The 19,771-nt window shown below is 41.6% G+C and overlaps 1 protein-coding gene across 1 annotated transcript in view; it reads left to right on the top strand.

Annotated features, from left to right (window-relative positions):
- AFF1 (ALF transcription elongation factor 1) overlaps positions 1 to 19,771 on the top strand; it is a 174,197-nt gene that overhangs the window by 86,804 nt on the left and 67,622 nt on the right. Inside the window, exons 3-4 of the mRNA XM_016213073.2 lie at positions 2,898 to 3,018; positions 3,415 to 4,338. Of these exons, the coding sequence (XP_016068559.2) occupies positions 2,898 to 3,018; positions 3,415 to 4,338 (1,045 nt within the window). The remainder of the gene's footprint in view (positions 1 to 2,897; positions 3,019 to 3,414; positions 4,339 to 19,771) is intronic.

The following is a 19,771-nucleotide window of genomic DNA, read 5'->3' as shown; positions in this document are numbered from 1 at the left end:
AGGTAGGTAGCTTTGGAAAAGAGAAGCTTGGGAGTTCAGGTTGCTCAGACACAGTTGCATGCCCCACCCCTCCCAGCAAACAAAGTGGCTGAAAAGCAAGTTTAAAGGAAAAAAGTTATTTTCTGATCAGCCCTCCTACTTGGCTGCCATGGTTATATGTTAATATCACGTTATTTTTTTGACCAAACGAGTAATTACCAAAATTATAAAATAATTATAAGGAATTCTTGAATGGTCATCAAGTCCATTGTGCTGTTATGGACCAGCGATCTGTCTGTCTGAAGCATGTGAGATTTCTGACTATTAAAAACTACTCTCAGTAGCCAGTGTCTGGTTTAGTTTTTCCTCAACTTTTTCATTATGTTGATTAACATAAGTTGTTCACTTTAAGAGTTTTCCTAAAGTCTGATATTGAGATATTTATCGTCTAGGCATATATATATATTTTTTAACATTATTTTATAATTGATTGTAGAGAGAGGAAGGGAGAGAAAGAGAAACATCAGTGTGAGAGAGAAACATCAGCCAGTTACTTCCGTATATGCCCCAATCAGGGATTGAACCCTCTACTCCGTGGCGTGCAGGACTCAGCTCCGACCAACTGAGCCACACTGGTCAAGGCTAGGCAAATTTTTGATACAATTGTCTAAGCAGATAATTATTTACTACGCCACAGTGAATTTGGCCTGGTAGCCTAACCTCTCCCACCTTTAGATTATCTTTCAGAGTGAATTTTTTTGTTTTGTTTTGTTAATTCTCACCTGAGGATATTTTTTCCATTGATTTTTAGATAGAGTGGAAGGCAGGGAGTTTTTCCATTGATTTTTAGAGTGGAAGGCAGGGAGGGAGGGAGGGAGGGAGAGAGAGAGACATTGATTGGTTGCCTCCCACATGTGCCCAACCGGGGTGGGGATTGAAGCTGCAACCCAGGTACGAGCCCCTGACTGGGAATCGAACCTGAGACCTTTCTGTGCATAGGCCAGCACTCTATCCACTGAGTCACACCAGCCAGGGCCAGAGTGAATATTTTTTTTAAAATACTCTGAATTTGAGGAAACCTTTAGAGTGGGTGACATTGGAATCACTGCAGAAATTTGCTGGTAGCTGAAAATTGGGAATGTGGGTGTATAGTTGAGAGAGGCAAAGGAAATGTGTGTGAGTAGAAGGAAAGCATTAAAGTTGAGGATGTCACTGAGGAGCAGCAGGGCATAGGCTGGTGTGACTGGAATATTGAGGTGGTTTACAGGAGAATCATACTTGCTAGCTAAGCTGGACCTGGAAGAATCGGTGATCTTTCAGTAAACGGGGGTTCTGGGATAGAGATTAGAGCAGGAGGCTGACCTTTACAGAATATATTTGAGAAGTACTGTCAAGTGGAGTGCATGTGGCAGGCTTGCAGGGAGACAGTGGGATAATTTCTAGTGTGGATCCGTACCAGAGTATGGGGGGCATTTTAATGTCAAAGTAAGGATTTAAAGTTTATTCTGCCCTGGCTGGGTAGTTGTTTGTTAGAGCGTCATCCCAGTACAGCAAGGATGTGGGTTTGATCTCCCGTGAGGGCACATACAAGAATCAACCAGTGAATGTATAAGTGGAACAACAAATCAATGTGTTTTTCTCTTTCTGTGTATGTCTCTCCCTTTCTCTCTAAAATTAATAAATAAATAAATAATTAAAAATAATAGTTTATTTTGCAGCAGTAAAGAGCCATCAAACAATTATTTTAAAATATGGATAGTGACATGAGAACCACGTCCGTCAATCGGATTTCTTTCCACAAGAAGGCTAAATTAGAGGGACAAGATGCCAGGGAGGCAGGGGGACCAGTAAGTAGGCTCTTGTCAGAAGAAATAAGAGAAAATCATGAGAGCCAAGAGGCTAGGATATGGGGTCAGGGAGGGTGTCTAACATCACAGCTAGAATTTCTGAAGGTACTAATAGTCTCAATGAGAAAACTGAATATTTTCCTACTTATTTATTCAAGTAATGTGGGGAAAGATTCAGTAGATACCTAAAAGCAAGTCTGTGGAGCCAAGGTTGTTCTTATTTTCATTATTATATCTCATGTTTGGGTTGGCGGGGAGTAGCTTGTGTTTCTGACATATGGGGCAAGCCCACTTTTGGTTTAGATGCTAGCTAAAACTACATACTTTCTGATTTCCATCTCTGTGTTTTGCTTGTTAGTGAATACATTTTAACCTTTTTGGTGCCAGGGCTCATGATTTAGGGTCCATTTTTATGTGGTTTAAGTAGGGCAATTAGATTATAAGACTTCTCAGTAGGTAGAGCTTACATCTAAATTTTCATTTTCCCATCTCTGGCATTTGAAATGAGAAATAGAAATGATCTTCTTGAGTTTACGTGCCAGGACACTCACAGTAGAATAGGCTGAGAATAAAATAAATGCTGTTTTGGGTGCCTGGTAATCTTTTAATTATGAAATGAGCCTTTTGATTTTAATCTTCCAAAATGTATAATACTGATCCAGGAAAACAGCTTTTTTAAAGTTCACATCCTGCTGACTCTTTCAGATGAAAAGCTTCCACCTCTACTCCATATTTTGCAAGCTGAAAGTAAAAATATCATTAATCTTGTCTCAGTTCCACCACTGCCTATAAAAGACTCCGGTTTGGAGTCTGTCCTGAGCCACGAAGGCAGTCGTTCAGAGTGAGTGCTTAGGTTTCTGGAGCCAGAACTGAGGCTGGAGGGTCACAGCCCCATTGACTGAGCTTTAGTCCAGGAGTGAGTAGAGAGATTTATGCTTTCTTTACATCGTCTTCCCTGTCATCGCTTCATCTTGACCTATGCTTGCCTCCCTCAAACATGGACATATGCATAGCAAAATGTGGATACTGATAAGTTTTATTGTTTTTGTTCTTTTGTGGCATCTGAAACAGCTTGTACAATGAAGACAGAAACCTGCTTCGAATTAGAGAGAAGGAAAGACGCAACCAGGAAGCTCACCAGGAGAAAGAGACATTTTCTGAAAAGATTCCCCTTTTTGGAGAGCCCTACAAGGTATTTATTGTATGCTAGAAAGTCTGATTTATCATAATATTTAAGTGTGTTGAAAGTGAGTTTGAACAAGGACCACAACTGTAAAATAAGACAATTTATCCTAGAGATTGTTACTGAAAACAAAATATGAAAATTCTCTGAACCTTGTTAATCAAAATTGCCCAAGTTTGTGGTTTTCTTTTGTAATGTTAGTCTTCTGTATGTAGTAATATTTGTCCATGACAGGCTTCTCAACAGGGAGTTTAGTTTAAATTGCACGTTAAATTCTGTTACACATTAAATTGAGGTGTTTCTTTTTTAATGGTGTTATATAACATGGTTTATTAAATGTTGGGTTTTCTTAGATTTTTCCCCCCTCAGTATCTAACTTTGCTGTTTTCCTTTTCTCTTTCTCAGACAGTAAAAGGTGATGAGCTATCCAGTCGAATACAGAACATGTTGGGAAACTATGAAGAAGTAAAGGAGTTACTTAGTACCAAGTCCCACACTCATCACTTGGATGCTTCTGAAAATAGGCCAGGAAAGCCGAGATATCCTTTGTTTCCTGAGAAGGGGAGCAGCATTCCACCCCACTCCTTCAACACTAGTGTCCGTCACCAGCCTGTTAGCGCTCCTGCCTCTGGACCACTTCCTGTTGGTAACATTAGCCACAATCCAAAGATGGCACAGCCAAGAATGGAACCAGTCCCAGGTCTCCATGTGAAAAGCTATGGCGCCCCGGACAGCCAGCACCTGACCCAAGATTGCCTTGGTCAGGAGGGGTACAGCTCTAGTCATCACAAAAACGGTGACCGCAGAACCGATGGAGACCACTGTGCTTCGGTCACAGGCTCAGCCCCAGAGAAGGAGCTTTCTCCCCTACTCTCCTCTTTACCGTCCCCAGTGCCCCCTTTGTCACCTCTACATTCCAGCCAGCAGACTGTTCCCAGGACACAAGGAAGCAACAAGGTTCACAGCAGTAGCAATAACAATAAAGGCTACTGCCCCGCCAAATCTCCCAAGGACCTGGCCCTAAAGGTCCGAGATAAAGAGACCCCTCAGGACAGTTTAGTGGCAGTCTGCAGCCTTGGGGTAGCCCCTCCCCAGCCACCTTCTCAGTCTTTCCCCCCACCTTCCCTCCCCTCTAAAAGCGTTGCAATGCAGCAGAAGCCCACAGCTTATGTCCGGCCCATGGACGGTCAAGATCAGGCTCCTAGCGAGTCTCCCGAACTGAAACCACTGCCGGAGGATTACCGGCAACAGACCTTTGAAAAAACTGACTTAAAAGTGCCTGCCAAAGCTAAGCTCACCAAGCTGAAAATGCCTTCTCAGTCAGTTGAGGTGAGTGGAATTTCATATCTGGGGCACTTCCAGTGCGAAGAAAGGTTTTATAGATGGAAGTTCTGGAGAGCTGGGGGCTAGGGTGTCAGTAGCTTTTGGGTAAGGTATTTCCGTTTTGGCCTTAGGATCTTGTTGACCTACAAAAAATTCAAGCCTCAGATGGAATACTGATAGAAGATATTGAAATGTGATTTACAGAGATTTTTTTGGGAAATCTTTTTATTAAGCCATAATTTACATATGGTATATATAAATATAGAGATCGTAAGAGTACGGTTCATTGTGTTTTGAGAAGGGTGTACACCTGTATAACCCACAACCTAAGAAGTTAGAGGACATTTCTATCATGAGGAAATTTCAAAGAATGATTTGAGCTGTCTTGTTTTTGTTTGTTTCAGGGAACACTGGCTTCTTTAACATTGTAAAGAAAATAAATTTTTTGGTTCCTCAGCCCCAGTTAGTTTTACTTGAGGTCCAAACCATAAAAAAAGTCAAAACAAGGTCAAAATGTTGAAGGCAAAGTATTAATTTTTAAAGATTTGTTCCATGTAAATTGTAAGAAACTTTGAGATGGAAGTTCTGTTCTAATATATTTTATTTACCACCTAAGAAAGAAGAGTGGGGGTGTGGTGACATTCGAGAATGAGTTACAAATATAATACAGAATGTTTTTCAACTATGGCTTTTTCAAGTTACCAAAATACTGTATCTTCTTAAACAAAGAAAAAAATTCCTTTTTCTGCCCCTTAGATAAGTGGCAGCATTGTGTTTGAGGTGAGTCAGATCACACATCTGATCACTGAAATTCTAAATTAGTGCCAGTGACTCCAAAATTCAGATCAGTAGTGTAAAGTAAATGTTTGAAGTGAATTTTTAAAGCTTATCTGTGAAAGTCTGTGGTTTTGTTACATCTATTGTATAAACAGTCTAATGTGCGCATCCATTGCTCAAAGATGTGTGTGCACCTAGATAGCAGTCTTACATATTGCTAGAAGGTAAAATTCCTCAAGGTTAAAAAAAAAGCAGATTCCAAGATCCTTAGCTGGAAAGATAACCCTTATCTTTAAGGAGAACAATCTGTTCCTTGGTTTAGAAGAGGTTAGGATTCTGTCTACAGTCTGCTCTCGAGCTAGAATATCTCCAGACGTCTTCAGAATGTGACTTGTTTGGTGGCTGAGGAAAAGTGAGAAAGGGGCTAATAAATCAAATGGCAGAAATGACCAAGTTGGCTTTCACTCCAATTTACGGAGATTCATCAGAATGAGCCATTTATTGCACATTTTGTGCTTTGATGGGATTTAGGGGAAGGGAGCAGAATGACGGCTGGGAAGAATAAATCGGGATCCTCCCTCTTCAAAAGCAGGGCCAGTCAGCCTGCCTTATTATTAAGACAGTAAAGGACTTGATGGGATTTGCTTTGCTTTATTTGTCAAATAGAATCTGTTCTATTTTCCTAGTTAAAAAACAAACAAAGGTAAGGGGGCAGTTTAATATTCATTCTTTGAAAAAACAAAACTAAGCAACTAAAAATTGCCTAAAAACAATTTTAAGACAAAATAGTAAATATTTGTATTGTCCACCAAATGCCCAGCCATATGCTTAAGTGCAGGGTAGGATGCCAAAGAAGTATTGGTCTCTGTGCAGGAGAGATGACAGCCTGCACACATGAAACAATTGGAGGACAGTTGAGTACAAACTATCTACTACTGGGTGGGTGAGCAGGTTTCACGTGCCAGCCTCAGGATAGTGAACATGTGCAAATTCAACCAATGGGCTTCCCAGTAGCTTTTCAGGAAAGAGGATCCTAGTTTACTTTTTGCTTTCTTGGTGAAAGAAAAAGATAAGCTGAGTTGAGATTTTCCCAAGGTCTTATTTCATATATAATTTCAAACATGGGACTATGTTAGATGGCCCTTGCATGGCTTCTGAGTAGATGTTTGAAATGAAAATCTTCCATAAGTTTGGTGATTGGAGAATGGGGTTTTCTTGCCCCAAATACACCTTCTATCAACAATTGAGTAGATATAAACTTCATTTTTGACCTGTGTTTGCAATCAGCATTTGTTTTAATTCTGTGGCACTCTCTGGTTTCTGCTCAGGGTTCTCATGTCAGTGCAGCTACAGTGCCAGCCCCCTTGGAGGCCCTGGGCAGTGCTGGTTTGGGGAGGGGGGTGAAACAGGGCTCAGGATGTCCTTTGTGAGGAGAATTAGGAGCAAAGAGCTTGGAATGAAAGGGAACTGAATCTGTGCTGCAGGGGTCTTGGTACTCTCTGGCTAGGTTTTGGATTTGATTTAGCTTCTAAACTAAGATCTCACATTTTACATACTTCGCATTAATTTTCTTTTCACACACCCAGTTAAATGGGTATGTTTTTATGCTTTTAAGAAACTGTAGATTGAATTTAAAAATCTTAAATTTAATATTCTGGTAACTCCAAGGAAAGCATAGAGATGGGGAACAAAAAGCGAGGAGTTAAATGCAAAGCAGGTGAACTCTGAATATAGAACCAGAATATTAGCAGTATCCTGGGCTATTTGTAGCATTGGAGCAGAAGGACGGAGGAGAGGCAGAAGAGGAAGTTGGCTGTTGGTAGAGTGGTGAGGAGGGGCTGTGGTAGCTGATTGGTTTTTCTTTATTTGTTTAATTTGTCCTAAGGCAAATCAGAAGAGGTTTTCTTTCTGTCTTCTGAATGTGAGGGTTCTGTGGTTTACTTCACTGCTCTCTCTTCCCCACTGCTTCCTTGAAACGGTATTTTAGAAAATGAACTGAAATGGGAAAGTCATCTTGTCTCTTAGGTGTACCTCTATACTCAAGCTACACAAGTGTGACTCCTTCCACACTTTCCGTCCTTTCACTTCATGGGAAGTACTTGGTTTGTATATTTTAGTTGGTTTTCCTAAAAAATTATGTTATTTTCTGGGATAAGCCATCCTTTTTTTTTTTTTTAGAGTTTTAAATGGATTTTTAGAGAGAGGGGAAGGGAGGGGGAGAGAGAAACATTGATGTGAGAGTGAAACATCAATTGGCTGCCTCCTGCATGCTCCGTGCTGGGGGTCGAGGCTGCAACCTGGGCATGTGCCCTGACTGGGAATCGAACTGACAACCTTTCGGTGCATGGACGATGCACAGTCAGTTGAGCTACACCTGCCAGGGCAGGGATAAGTCGTTCTTACATTTAAAACTTAATCTTTCCTAAAATCCTGGAGGAAAAAAATGATCAAAAGGTCAGTATTCTGACTACATAGAGGCCTGGCCTGCAAGAATCTGCGTTCGGTTTTCTGTGGGTGTGTTAGTTTTAGTTTTGTGTCAGCTAAAAGATGTATAGTAGCTTAAAATGACCCATTTGAGGGCACAGCCCGTACTTGCTGGTCTCATGGGGATAAGTCCCAGCTGTAGAGTTGTACATCGTAGATGGACCTGCCCAAGTGAAACGTTGAGATCCCTTTGTATTTTTCTTTTCTGCCTAAAGGTAGCAAAGGAAATGAGAGGAGAACCATGGCATCCTGTGTGAGTGTTCATGAGCATGGACCCTGGAAGGGAGGGAGCCCTTAGATACAGGACTTATGAAATTAGCCATTTATTGAAAGGGAGAAATGGAATAAGCTGAGATAGGTATATCAAATTGTATACTGGATTTAGAATATTAGAATTTTAAAGTTAAACAGACAGCCCTTTCATTTTGCAAATAAGGCCCAGGAGGGTGAGGTCACTTCATTTTGCTAAAATTTATAGTTAGTAGCAGAGCCAGAGCCAGAACTCCCAGTTCTGTGACCTTTGTACTATTGCTTGTTGTTAACTATGGCTGAAGACCATCAGGATTTTTAGCAGGAAAAGTGATCTTGTCTTTGAAAAATATCATTCTGGCTCCTTGGTGGAGCATGACTGGGAGGGGCAGGGGTGAGCAGAAACGGAGAACAGTAGGGGTGAGTGATGATGGTGATGGTGGCCAGGAGTTAGGATGGTAGCAGTGGACACAGTGAGAACAGGAAAAATTCCAGACAGATTTGGCAGGTAACTAACTGATAGGACTTTGTGATTGGTTGGAGATGGGAGTGGGCCTGAGGTGAGGGACAGTAACGCTTCAAGTGAGGCGTGTAAGTTTTTTTTATTTGAAAGGTAGAGATGGTGGAATGATACTAGCTACTCGAGATGGAGTTGACTTGGGTGGAGCAGGTTTGGAATAGACCGTGTATTAAGTTTGAGATGCCGTTATATATCCAGGTAAGATTTGACAGTTGGCAGTCTTAAGTAGTAGACCAGCTCAGAGAAAATGTTAAGACTGGAAATAATAAATTCGGGATGTGTTTGCATGTAGTATTTAAGGCTTTAGGTGGAAAGAAGTGACCTGCTAGATCTTAAGAAGTAAAAACTGGAGCTCATCTGGGAAACTTGAGAATCTGTCCATTAATTTGGAAATTGCAGGGTTCTGTGTGTGTGTTATTTGTTTAGGGTTTGAAGTGTAAATGGAAATGGTACAATTATCTTAATTTACATCCCAAATGGCTCACTGGAACCTAGCAGAATTTACTATCAAATTGCCATTATTTCTGTCTCCTTATATGGTCCTACTCTATTTTGTTCCAGGTAAATCTGGCTTTAAGTCCTGATGGTCTCTGATTTCCACAACTCATTGCTCTTTTCCTTGTGGCCTTTCAGGACGTCATTTAGGAACTTTTTCTGTTACCAAATGCCTCCACCTGATTTCCAAGACTTACGTGTCACCTGCAGCTGTGAGTTCCTTGTTGGACCACTTTGACTTGTGGCAGCTCTTAAATGGAGCCTTCCGTTTTCAATAAACTGCTAGTGATTCACTTTTCATTTATATGCGCATACAATCTTTCCTACTTCCACATTTAGCTCTCTCATCTTAAACCTAGAAAGAGGAACTGCCCTATTATGAAATGATCTAACCCTGCAGGCAGCTAACTTTCGGTCTGTCAGTGGTGTGTATCCTGCTGGTGCACCACTGAAAATGCAATTAGAAGCCCCCTGTCTTCCCATATACATCGTCAGTTCATCAACTTTTAACTCAAATATCTTGAGTACCTAGTGTTTGCCAGGCCTAGTGCTAGGGAAGGGGTTACAGTGGTGAGCAAAGCCAGGTGGTTCTGGTCCTATTGGACCTTAACTATCTAGTTAGAAACTGACATTATTCAAATAACCACTCAGATCAATGTGTGAGAACTTTGACAAGTTCTATAAAGGAATTTATACACTATTTTAGGATTGATAAAGGAGACTGTGACTTAGAATGAAGGAGCTCAGAGAATTCTGTGAGGAAGTACTATTTGAACAAGACCTGAACATTGAGTAGAAGTGACAAAAGTGAGGGGCTATCTTAGCCCCCCCGCACTGCTATAACAAAATACCGCGGACTAGGTGGCTTATAAACAACAGAGACTTACTTCTCACAGTTCTGGAGGCTGGAAGTCCAAGATCAGGGCACCAGAATGGTCACGTTCTCTTGAGGGACCCTCTTTCTGGTTTTCAGCTGGCACCTTCTCATTGTGTCTTCACAGGGGTGAAGGGGTAGGGATGGCTCTGGAACTCCTTTTACAAGGCACTAACCCCATTCATGAGGACTCTACCGTCATGACTTAATCATTTCTGCAAAGCCCACCTTTTACTATTACTACTTTTGCAGTTTAGGATTTCAACATGAACATAACCATTCATACTATAGCATAGCAGGTGTGTTAGGGGTTAAGCAGCATCAGTGTTGCAAGCAGAGGGAACAGTATGTGCCAGTGGCTTATGCCACGTGATGTACAGATACCTTTACAAGTCCTCTTGAGTTATAAGCCCAGTATTGTAGATCAAAGGGAAGTTTTGCATTCATTCTGGAACTTGGCAGCACATCATAATCACCTAGGGAAGCCTGTTAAAAATACAAATTGGTAAAAAAAAATTCCCTAGGAGATTGATTTGGTGGCTATAACAGGTAGGCTCATGGATCTGTATCTGTGCTTCTTATGAGGTTTGTTCTAGAGCCTGGAAATGAAAACTGTTCCAGAAGAGCTGATAACAGGCCACAAAGGAGTGAGATGAAGGCCCCTTCCTACTGGTCCCAGTCTTCCAAGTGGGTCTTGGGCAAAAGGATTACACGGAATTGATGGGGATTTTGTCCTAAGTAGGACATAAGAGTAGCTTTAGGGAAGAAGTGGGAGCCCAAGACGACACTCTTCTTTCTCTACAGTTTATGTTTTCTTTTCTTATGCCCCCAGTATTTTCATGCTCGTGGGGAAAGTAAGAGTCTGATACAACCTTATCTAGCTTTCCTCAGTTTTCTAAAAATGTTTTATTATAGTAACTTTAATAGCAAATTTAAATTAGATTCCATGAGCTAGTTCTTAGTTAATTTGGACAGACCTACGCGACTTAAATGTTTTGTCAGGAAAATGACAAAGCGAAATGAAAGCAAAGCAAAAAGGTTATTTGTGTACACAGTTACCTAATGTTGGTTGACTGGAGAATACTTCCAATCTGTGAGAAATAATGAATAGTAAGTAGCCTGTATCAGCTTAGAAACTGGCTGAATTTTAGACCCCAAAATATATAAATATATAGAGATTAAAAAGTAGTAGCAAGTGACAAATTTTATTGCAGAAGCTGCAGACAGCCAGAGGGCTGGATTGGGCCTGTAAGTGCTTTTGTTTTGCCCATACAGTGTGCCCCTACCCCCCTTTGAGCCAATATTTACAAACTGGAGCATCCTGGTAAAAATTCACATTTTCAGTTTCACCAGCTAGAGCTGAGTAGAAACTGCCATCTTTAATTTCCTAATCTTGGCAAAAATTTTTTTAATCCTCAGTTAAGGATATGTTTTCATTGATTTTTTTTTAGAGAGGAGGGGGAGGGAGAGAGAGAGACAGAGACAGACAGACAGACATCAATGTGAGAGAAACATCGATGGGTTGCCTTCTGTACACACCCTGACCAGAGATCGAATCCACAGCCTTTTTGATGTACTGGACAACACTCCAACCAGCTGAGCCACCCAGCCAGAGTTAATCCTGGCAACTTTTTGAGTTTGAAGAAATACTTTAAATTCTGAAGGAAACATTTTAAATAACACAGGCAAAAAAATATTTATTTTTTTTAAAGCTCTAAAACTGCTAGAAGTGAGTTAGTGCAAAGAATAGAATTGCTTATAGTAGCCCAAGAAAAAAGCCCACAGTTGAAGCTCGAAAATCTTTTTTGGGTGGTATTAATTAGAGTTTTCTTTTGTACGTTTTACTTTCTATTCCTTCGCAAAATGCCAGAAGTACATTTGGTACCAGGATAAGAAATTCCTGTTCCTCCTTGTTGTTTTCACACTTGAGATGTTTGTGGAGGGTTATTGGATCCCCCCTGGGTCTCTCATGTTGTGCCTTTGCCAAGATGTAGACATTCAGCTCTTTAGAATCTTTCCAGGCTGTGCACTCTCCCAGGCTCTCACGTAGCCACCCGAGTCATTTTAGCTCTTCTCTAGATTAATTGTTTTTTATTTGGAGCCAACTGATAATCTTCAGGGACAGAAAACCAGATATTCCACTGGGAGTCCTGTGGATGACTTGAGTTCATGGTTTTGGTTTTGGCTATTTTGGTAGGGGGTGACCAATACTCGGGAGATACTGAAGCAGAGTTCCTTTTAAGAGAGGATTCTGGTTCATGTTATTATAACAAGTTTATTTTTTGACCTTGTGTCTCTCCTCTCCAGTTGCCAAGGTCTATTTGAAAATCATTATTTTCCAAGGTTAACTTTGCTGCACATTCACATTTTCCAAGAACTTTATAAGCAGCTATTTTTATATTGATGTTGCTCCTTTCTTTAATTGTTGAAATCACCAGGTTGGCAATTTTTTCTCCCTACAGAGATTCAGCGTCCACACACACCATTAGTTTTCTCTTGAACTTTATTTAATTCTCTGTTTAAGCTTGGCCTATTTTCTTTCCACATTCCCCCCCCCCCCCCCCCCCCGTGGTAATTTGTCAAGTCCTTTCTAATCTTCTTAATCTCTTTGGCTAAAGGGTTTTGAGGTTTAATGTTTTAATGTAGGGGCCTCAATATTTAAGTAATTAGAGGTCCTATTTCTAGCTGTGTCCCTTAGATAAATCACCTTAGGGGTTTTTTTGTGGTTGTTGTTTTGATTACAAATAATAGGACTCTGAAAATTCTTATTGGCAAGAATTTAAAGCTTTGAATCGAACTGCATGAATTTAGAAAGGAAAGCATTCTATGGTTTTCAGATTTCTTGCTGTCATTCTTAGAAGCTCAAGCTTTATGGATTCTCCTTTTCCTTACAGCTCAATTTTAAAATACTCTACCCTAAAGCAAATATTTGCTATAACATTTTAGAAAAAAATTTTTAATAGAATTTTATGCTGTAATTAGAATTTCTTCCAACATTTTTCATGCTTGAGAACATGTTAGCTGGTGAAAAAATTCTTTTGCCTATTATCAATTGATCTGGAACAGTTTGGTCATAGGAAAATTTACATTTTTTACATTCTGGATTTCTGCCTTTTCAGTCAACAAATATATGAATATCCACTAGTCATAAAAGGATCTAATGAGAGAGAAAGACACTTGCACACTGAATTTATTACGCAGTGTAAAAAATAAAGTATAATCAGTCTGGAACTATTAATCATAGAAAGCTCACACTGTTCTCTTGTTCTCTTTGTGGTGGGAAGTGTTCCACATGCTTCATGTGTATTATCTCATTGATCCTCACAACCCTCCCATGTGATAGACACTTGGCGATTATTGCTGTTTTACTGAGAGTCTTACAGAGGTACAGGGAGATTCATTTGTCTAAGCTTACTGAGGCCTCGTGCTGGATGAATCCAGATCCAAGTATTCTGGCTCTAGTCACACCCTTAACTATGACACCTGCATTATGTTGCCTTTCAAAAGAGGACACAGCACATATTTTTAGAGTTCACTTTTGAAGTACTTGGATATTGGCAAGAAAATCAGATAAAGAAGAGACACGGAGGCAAGACAGGGTGAGAAGTCCAGTAGGAATAGCTGGGCCTGTGGTTCAAGGAGATGGGTGGAGACAAAGCAGAGCAGTGGGGAGGTGAGCCCCATGGCGAGCATGGAGCTAGCTTCTGAATTTCTGTAATTGTTTACTGGGCAATTTATCCAGGAACTAGAGTCATTAATGAAAAGGAGAAATTGCTTTGGCTTCACGGCAGACATCTTGGTGTTACAACTCTGTAACCTTGCTGTGTTGTCAGCTTATTCATGTGGACAGTGAGGCTACTGGACTGAGGTATTCTATATGAAGTGCCTAGGACAGTGTTCAGTAGGTGGTGGTAGGCATGATTAGAGTTAAAATTTGAACTGGGCTTTAAGGAAAAGAGGGGGATTTTACAGACTCTGAATATATTAACTTGTTCATTGGAGTATACTTGAGAAATGCAGGTGGGGTCAGATCCAAGGGACCAGGAATTCCCAGTTTAGATGTTCTAGGTGAATAAAGCCCTAAAAATTTGATTTTTAAGCGTTAAAAATAAGCAAATGAAAAGCCTAGGGAAAGAAAGCATTTGCTTAGGGGTTATCAAGCCTTTAAAAACTGGTTTACCAAGATGAGGGCACCAGTACCCTCAGCAGTTTTCACTTCCCTCCCCTGCCTGATGGCATAGGGGCTGCAGGCTCACTCCTGAAGAGCAGCATCCTCCTAGTTTGGCAATCCCTGGTGTAGATGTTTCAGTTTATAAAGATGTGCGCACTGGGAAATATTTTACTGCTCCCCCCCCCCGCCCCCATTTAATTTCCAAAGCACTTGCTTATTTGTTTCTCTCTCTATTGTCACAGCAACCTTGTGCATTAGGCGGGGTAGTTGGCACAAATCACCATTTTATATGCCATGGAACTGAGTCTCTAAGAAGTTTAATGATTTAAGCTTGTTAGTGGCAGAGACGGTGCACAAAACCAGGACCCTTGGCTGCTAGTTTTCATGCCCTTTCTACCACAAAAAATGGTTTCTGTGGAGTAATGATCATTTGTGTAACACTTTATTTAATTTATTGGGGGGTGACATTGAATAATAAAATTATATAGGTTTACCCTGGCTGGGACTCAGTTGGTTGGAGCATTATCCTATACACCAAAGTTTCCAGGTTTGATTCCCAGTCTGGACACATTACTAGGTTTCGAGTTTGGTCTCTGATGGGGCCCATACAGGAAACAACCAATCAATGTTTATGTCTCTCCATCTCTCTGAAAATCAATAAACGTATCCCTGGGACAGGATTATAGGTGTACAATTCTATAATACATCATCTGTATATTGTATTGTGTGTTCACCTCCCGTGTAACACTTTTTTTGAAAGTGTCAGGAGCTCTCTGTTTTTCTGCGTGGCCTTCCCTTCATGTCGGCACCTGATAAATCATGCAGATGTTAGGTGTACAGATGACTCAAATGAGAGGAAGGTTAAAACTCAGTTTTGGTCGTGGTGGTCATATGCCACCAGGTATGTGACTTTCCAGCTCTCTCCACCTATGATGACTCAAAAAAAATTCTTGTCTACACCTACCAATTACCTCTTTCCCTTTGATCTCAGAGAAGGCGGTGCTCCTCCTGCCCTTCCACCGGCACACCTTTTTTGGTTACCTTAACCTTTCTCCCATCACTTGGCTGTTTTCTAGCAGTCCATACTTAAGAGTCAGGCGTTTCCTAGCTGAAAGGGCAGAACAAACTCTTTCTCACTCCTTTGTCTTCCTCTGATCACATCTTTCTTCTTCCCTTCACAGCCAAAGCTCTGGAAACCGGAGGTACACATTCTGTGCCTGCTTCCTCTCCTCTCCTCCCCCCATGCACGTGCTGAACCCGTGCTGGCTGGCTTGTGCCTCCACCACTCCGTTGCGCTGCTCCCAGAGCCCCCAGTGGACTAAGTCAAGGAATGCTTTTGAGTGAAGCCTATTTTGACCCTCTGTGGCACCTGGTGGTCTTGCCCATCTTCCCCTAAACACTGCCCTCCTTTGTTGTCTGGGTTTCTCCTACCCCTTGGAACATCCTTTAATCTCCTTTGGAGGCTGCCTTCCCCCTCTTTCCCCAGGGCTCCGCTTTCAGCCATCCTCTCTCCTGCAGCTTTACCTGGTGCTTTCATGTGCACTTGGGGCTTCAACTACAGAAATACTAATGGCCACCAAATTGATTTTTCTAGCCTAAAACTCCCAAGTTTTCTGAGCTCTAGATCTTTTATCCAGCTGCCTACTGGACTTTTCTTATAGATGTTGCACAGGAACCCAAATTCAGCCTACCTACAGCAGATTTAATGATGTCTGCCTTCCTCTGTACCTCTTCACACACAGCATTCTTCCCCTCCTGGTCATCAGCATCAGTTCCTTTCTGTCCCCTATTTTATCTACTTGGTAACCCTGACCTGTGGAGATTACTTGGTAAGTATCTGTTGGAAGCTCCTTTCCCTTTCTCACTGCCCCTTCTTTAGTTCAGTTTTTTATTACTTTCTGGAACAATTACAACTTCTTTCTAACCTGTCTTCCTCCCTTTTGTGGAGCAGATCTACCACTCTGTTCCACACAGCCTGACAGATCTACCACTCTGTTCCACACAGCCTGACAGATCTACCACTCTGTTCCTCACAGCCTGACAGATCTACCACTCTGTTCCTCACAGCCTGACAGATCTACCACTCTGTTCCTCACAGCCTGACAGATCTACCACTCTGTTCCACACAGCCTGACAGATCTACCACTCTGTTTCACAAAGGAGTGATTTTTATTGTGTGAAAACCTGATCAAGTTATCCTAGTTTAAGATCCTTTAGCACCTTTACATTACCTACAGGATAAAAATCCCGATTATCTCCAGTTGCCCCCCCTTTTTTTTTTGGTTGCCTCTCGCACACGCCCCAACTGGGGATCAGGGATTGAATCTCCCACCTTTTGGTGTAGGCAGGACGATGCTCCAACCAACTGAGCCACACCGGCCAGGTCCATTTGCCTTCCTGATGAGATTCTTGCCTGTCTCTCCAGGCTTGGGCTGTGGCCTTCCTGCTGATGTTTGTATTGTAGTCCCTGCTGTAGCCATGCAAGCTTTTAAAGCCGACTTTCCCCAGTCTTCCTGATGTCCAGACCTCTAGTCTCAGCACTTCCCCTTGGTATCATACCCTATGTTTTTCTTCAGCTGGTAACATTTTGAAGGCGGGATCATTTGTCACATGCTTGTTTCCTGTAGCACAGGTGGGGACTGGGGCAAAATGGGGCTTTTCCCTGCGCTCCCTGCGCTGTGCTCAGCTCGAGTTGTTCTTTCACAATTCACTTTGATCTGGAGTCTGAAAGATAACTTCTTATCAGTGTTTGTCAGAGCAGGGGGGGGAAATTGATTCGATACAGGACTGAATTTCCTACTTTGGACACTTGGATGGGAAGCTGGCATTAAGTTCAATAATTTTTTGAAGGAATTGTTTGACTTACCATTTTCAGCCTAAGTGCTTCCCAGGTCATTTTAGGCATTGTTGCTTGTGGATTTGAAAATAAGCAGCCTAATCTGATCATTAGGTGTTCTTAGTGGAGTTTCAGCCTCATAATTATTGTACTTCTCAGTATTGAGTTTGGAGATTAATCAGGTAGTTTTATAACTAAGAAAATATAGGTGCTTTTCTCTGTATTAAATAAGACCCTAGATTTCCTTTAGTATATTTTGGGGCTTATTAATATAAGTGTTACATATAATAAAGTTGCTGTTAATCTCAAAGGATTCTCAATTTTAAACATTTGCCATTGGATGAATCACTTGGGAGGAATGAGCCAACCATTTGGGGTAGGGGCATTAACTCTTCTAGACCACTTGGGTATCATTAATTGGTATCCTGGTAGCTTAAGAATTATTGACCCTGAAAATGCCCATCTGGCAGCCTGGGTTTAATTTTTTAGTAAGATTAATTATCTTCCAGTAAAGGGTAAAACAGAGATACCAGAGTCCTTTATGTCCCTTATATTCTTTCAAAATTCCAGTGAACTAGTTGCTAAGACGAGGGAAAACACTGGTGTGTTGTTCTGAACCTAATTGAGCCCTTTATTATGTTATGACTCACCTATAGTTCACAGATTTATTCCATGCAAGTCATGTAAAATAACTACACTGTGGTCTGTTTTGCTTACTTGGTTCATGTTTTTAGTGATCTGTCAGGCTGTGTTTGCCAATCGCTGAAACAGGCTTTGGCAGGAGCTGGCACAGCAAAGAGGAGACATCACAGTGCAGCAGAGGCTGCCTCGTACTTTATGCTCCCACCCGCCCGGCCAAAGGCCTTTTTCTTTTCCTTGTCTTTCCTTTCCTTTCCTTTTCTTTCAATTCTCACCCAAGGATATTTTTTCCATTGGTTTTCAGAGAGAGTGGAGGGGGGAGAAACATCGATGTGAGACACACATTGATTGGTTGCCTCCCACATGCACTCTGACCAGGCTGGGGATCAAGCCTGCAACCGAGGTACGTGTCCCTGGCTGGAATCGAACCGAGGACCCTTAAGTCCGTGGGCCAGTGCTCTAACCACTGAGCCAAACCAGCTAGGGCCTGGCCAAAGACCTTTTTAGAATCTCTTTGAGGCGACTGAAGATGTCCGTGTGTACATGGGGCTGCACTTAGCCGTAAAAAGAGACTCTTTTCTTCAAAGTGAGCATGCTCCCCAGTCTCATTTCCCCACCCCGGTTGGGAGAGGAGAAGGCATGGAAGCCAGCATTGGAGGCGCTCACCCACAGAGGGGCTGAGTCTTGCATGGTGTATTGATTTAGTTGCCACCATCTAAAAGTACTAGGTTTCACGTTGAAATTTTGATTTTGATTTTTTTTTCTTAAAAAAACGAAGCACTGTGAACATAGGGCTTGCATTTCTGCAAAGCAGCAATTGCCTGACCTCTCAGACTGGGCACACACCCTGGCTGTCCCAGTCCTCACTGGCCCTTTCATAACCGCGGCTTGTGCCCTGTAGGTGTTGGTGTTTCCTCCTTGTGAATTCCTGTGAGTTTCTATGTCCTTGTGATTATTCCTTCTTTTAGGCACATCCAAGGGATGAGAACCCAAACACGCCAAAGATGTTTTCTTTCAGAAGGATGTATAGCAAAGTGTGTGTAATGGTATCTAGTTAGAGTAAAAAGTGATTAATTTCCGAATTTTTAAAAGAAATGTAAAGTAGGTCCTACTTTGCTGCTTTATATTTCACCCTTATTTCCAAATATGGAGATGTTTTCCTATAAGCCTAAAATTGTGTGTGATTCAGGCACTTGTTCATATTTTACTTAAAGAAAAACCCCACAGTTTTAACCTACTGCTAAGTTGTTAAACTTGTTGGTTTTCAGGTTTTTGCCACTACCAAAAACCGTGGAACATGGCTTTTTACCTCCTTGTCACCAAGTAGAAACGTGCCGCTTAGTTTTCCTGTGTGTGTAAGAAGGGGATGGATAGTCAGTCATGCTCTTTCAGCTCTAAATATTATGGTTCTTTTCTAAAAAGGAGTTGGAATTCTAGCAGCTGGCCTCTGATGTTGTTTCCTATACCAAGTCCAGTAGCATATCTTTTAATACCTTTTGTTCTAAATCACTTTTCTTGTTTTTATAGTGAATAATAGGAAGTTGGTTTTCAACATCCATTCAGCAAAGAAGAGCTCCTTTCCTTCCTTTGATCTTAGCAACATATAGGTCCTCAAATACAGCAGGTCCTTGAACAGTGTCACTTCGTTCGGTGTCGTTTTGTCGTAACGTTGATAAAAAAAATTATTCCGCGTCAGGGACACTGTCTGTGTGGGGCTTGCACGTACTCCCCATGTTGGCATGGGTTTTCTCCAGGGACTCCGATTTCCTCTCACGCCCCAGAGATGTGCGCTTTAGGTGAACTGGTGTGTCTGCATTGTCCCAGTGTGCGTGGGTGTGGGTGGCCCTGAGATGGAAGGGTGACCTCTGCAGGGTGGGTTCCTGCCTTGTGCCCTGAGCTGCCAGTTGAGGCTCCAGCCACCCTCAACCCTGAACTGAAATAAGCGGGCTGGAAAATAATGATTTTAGTTGTTTTTATTGACCTTTATTAAATGTACGTATAGTTCACATTTATTTTAGTATTTAATATGAGAAGTGTTTGGGGTCTTTATTTAGAAGTCTGCTAATGTTTTTGTGACCAGAATATGCCACTCTTGTTTATATCAGTGAGCCTCTGATAAAATTGGTTTTGTTACGCGTCATTTCATTTAAAGTCATAGTTTCCAGGAACCTATCAACGACGTTAAGTGAGGACTTACATATATGCACATTTTGTTCTTTACTGTATGAACAGCCTTTATTGGTTGCAACTGGAAGTGGAAGAGAGGAGGGGATATGACAGTTCCAGCTCATGGGGTGGATCCAGAAACTACCCCTGCCACCCCCCTCCCCCCCAAAATCCTGATCTTAGCAATGTTGATCCTGTAGTTATATAGACAACTCATGCTTGTGTGTG

This window comes from Miniopterus natalensis, chromosome 1, assembly GCF_054644295.1.
Source record: "Miniopterus natalensis isolate mMinNat1 chromosome 1, mMinNat1.hap1, whole genome shotgun sequence".
Classification (NCBI taxonomy): Eukaryota; Metazoa; Chordata; class Mammalia; order Chiroptera; family Miniopteridae; genus Miniopterus; species Miniopterus natalensis.
Note: the sequence above shows the minus strand (reverse complement) of the source record. Positions and strands in the feature narration are given on the sequence as shown.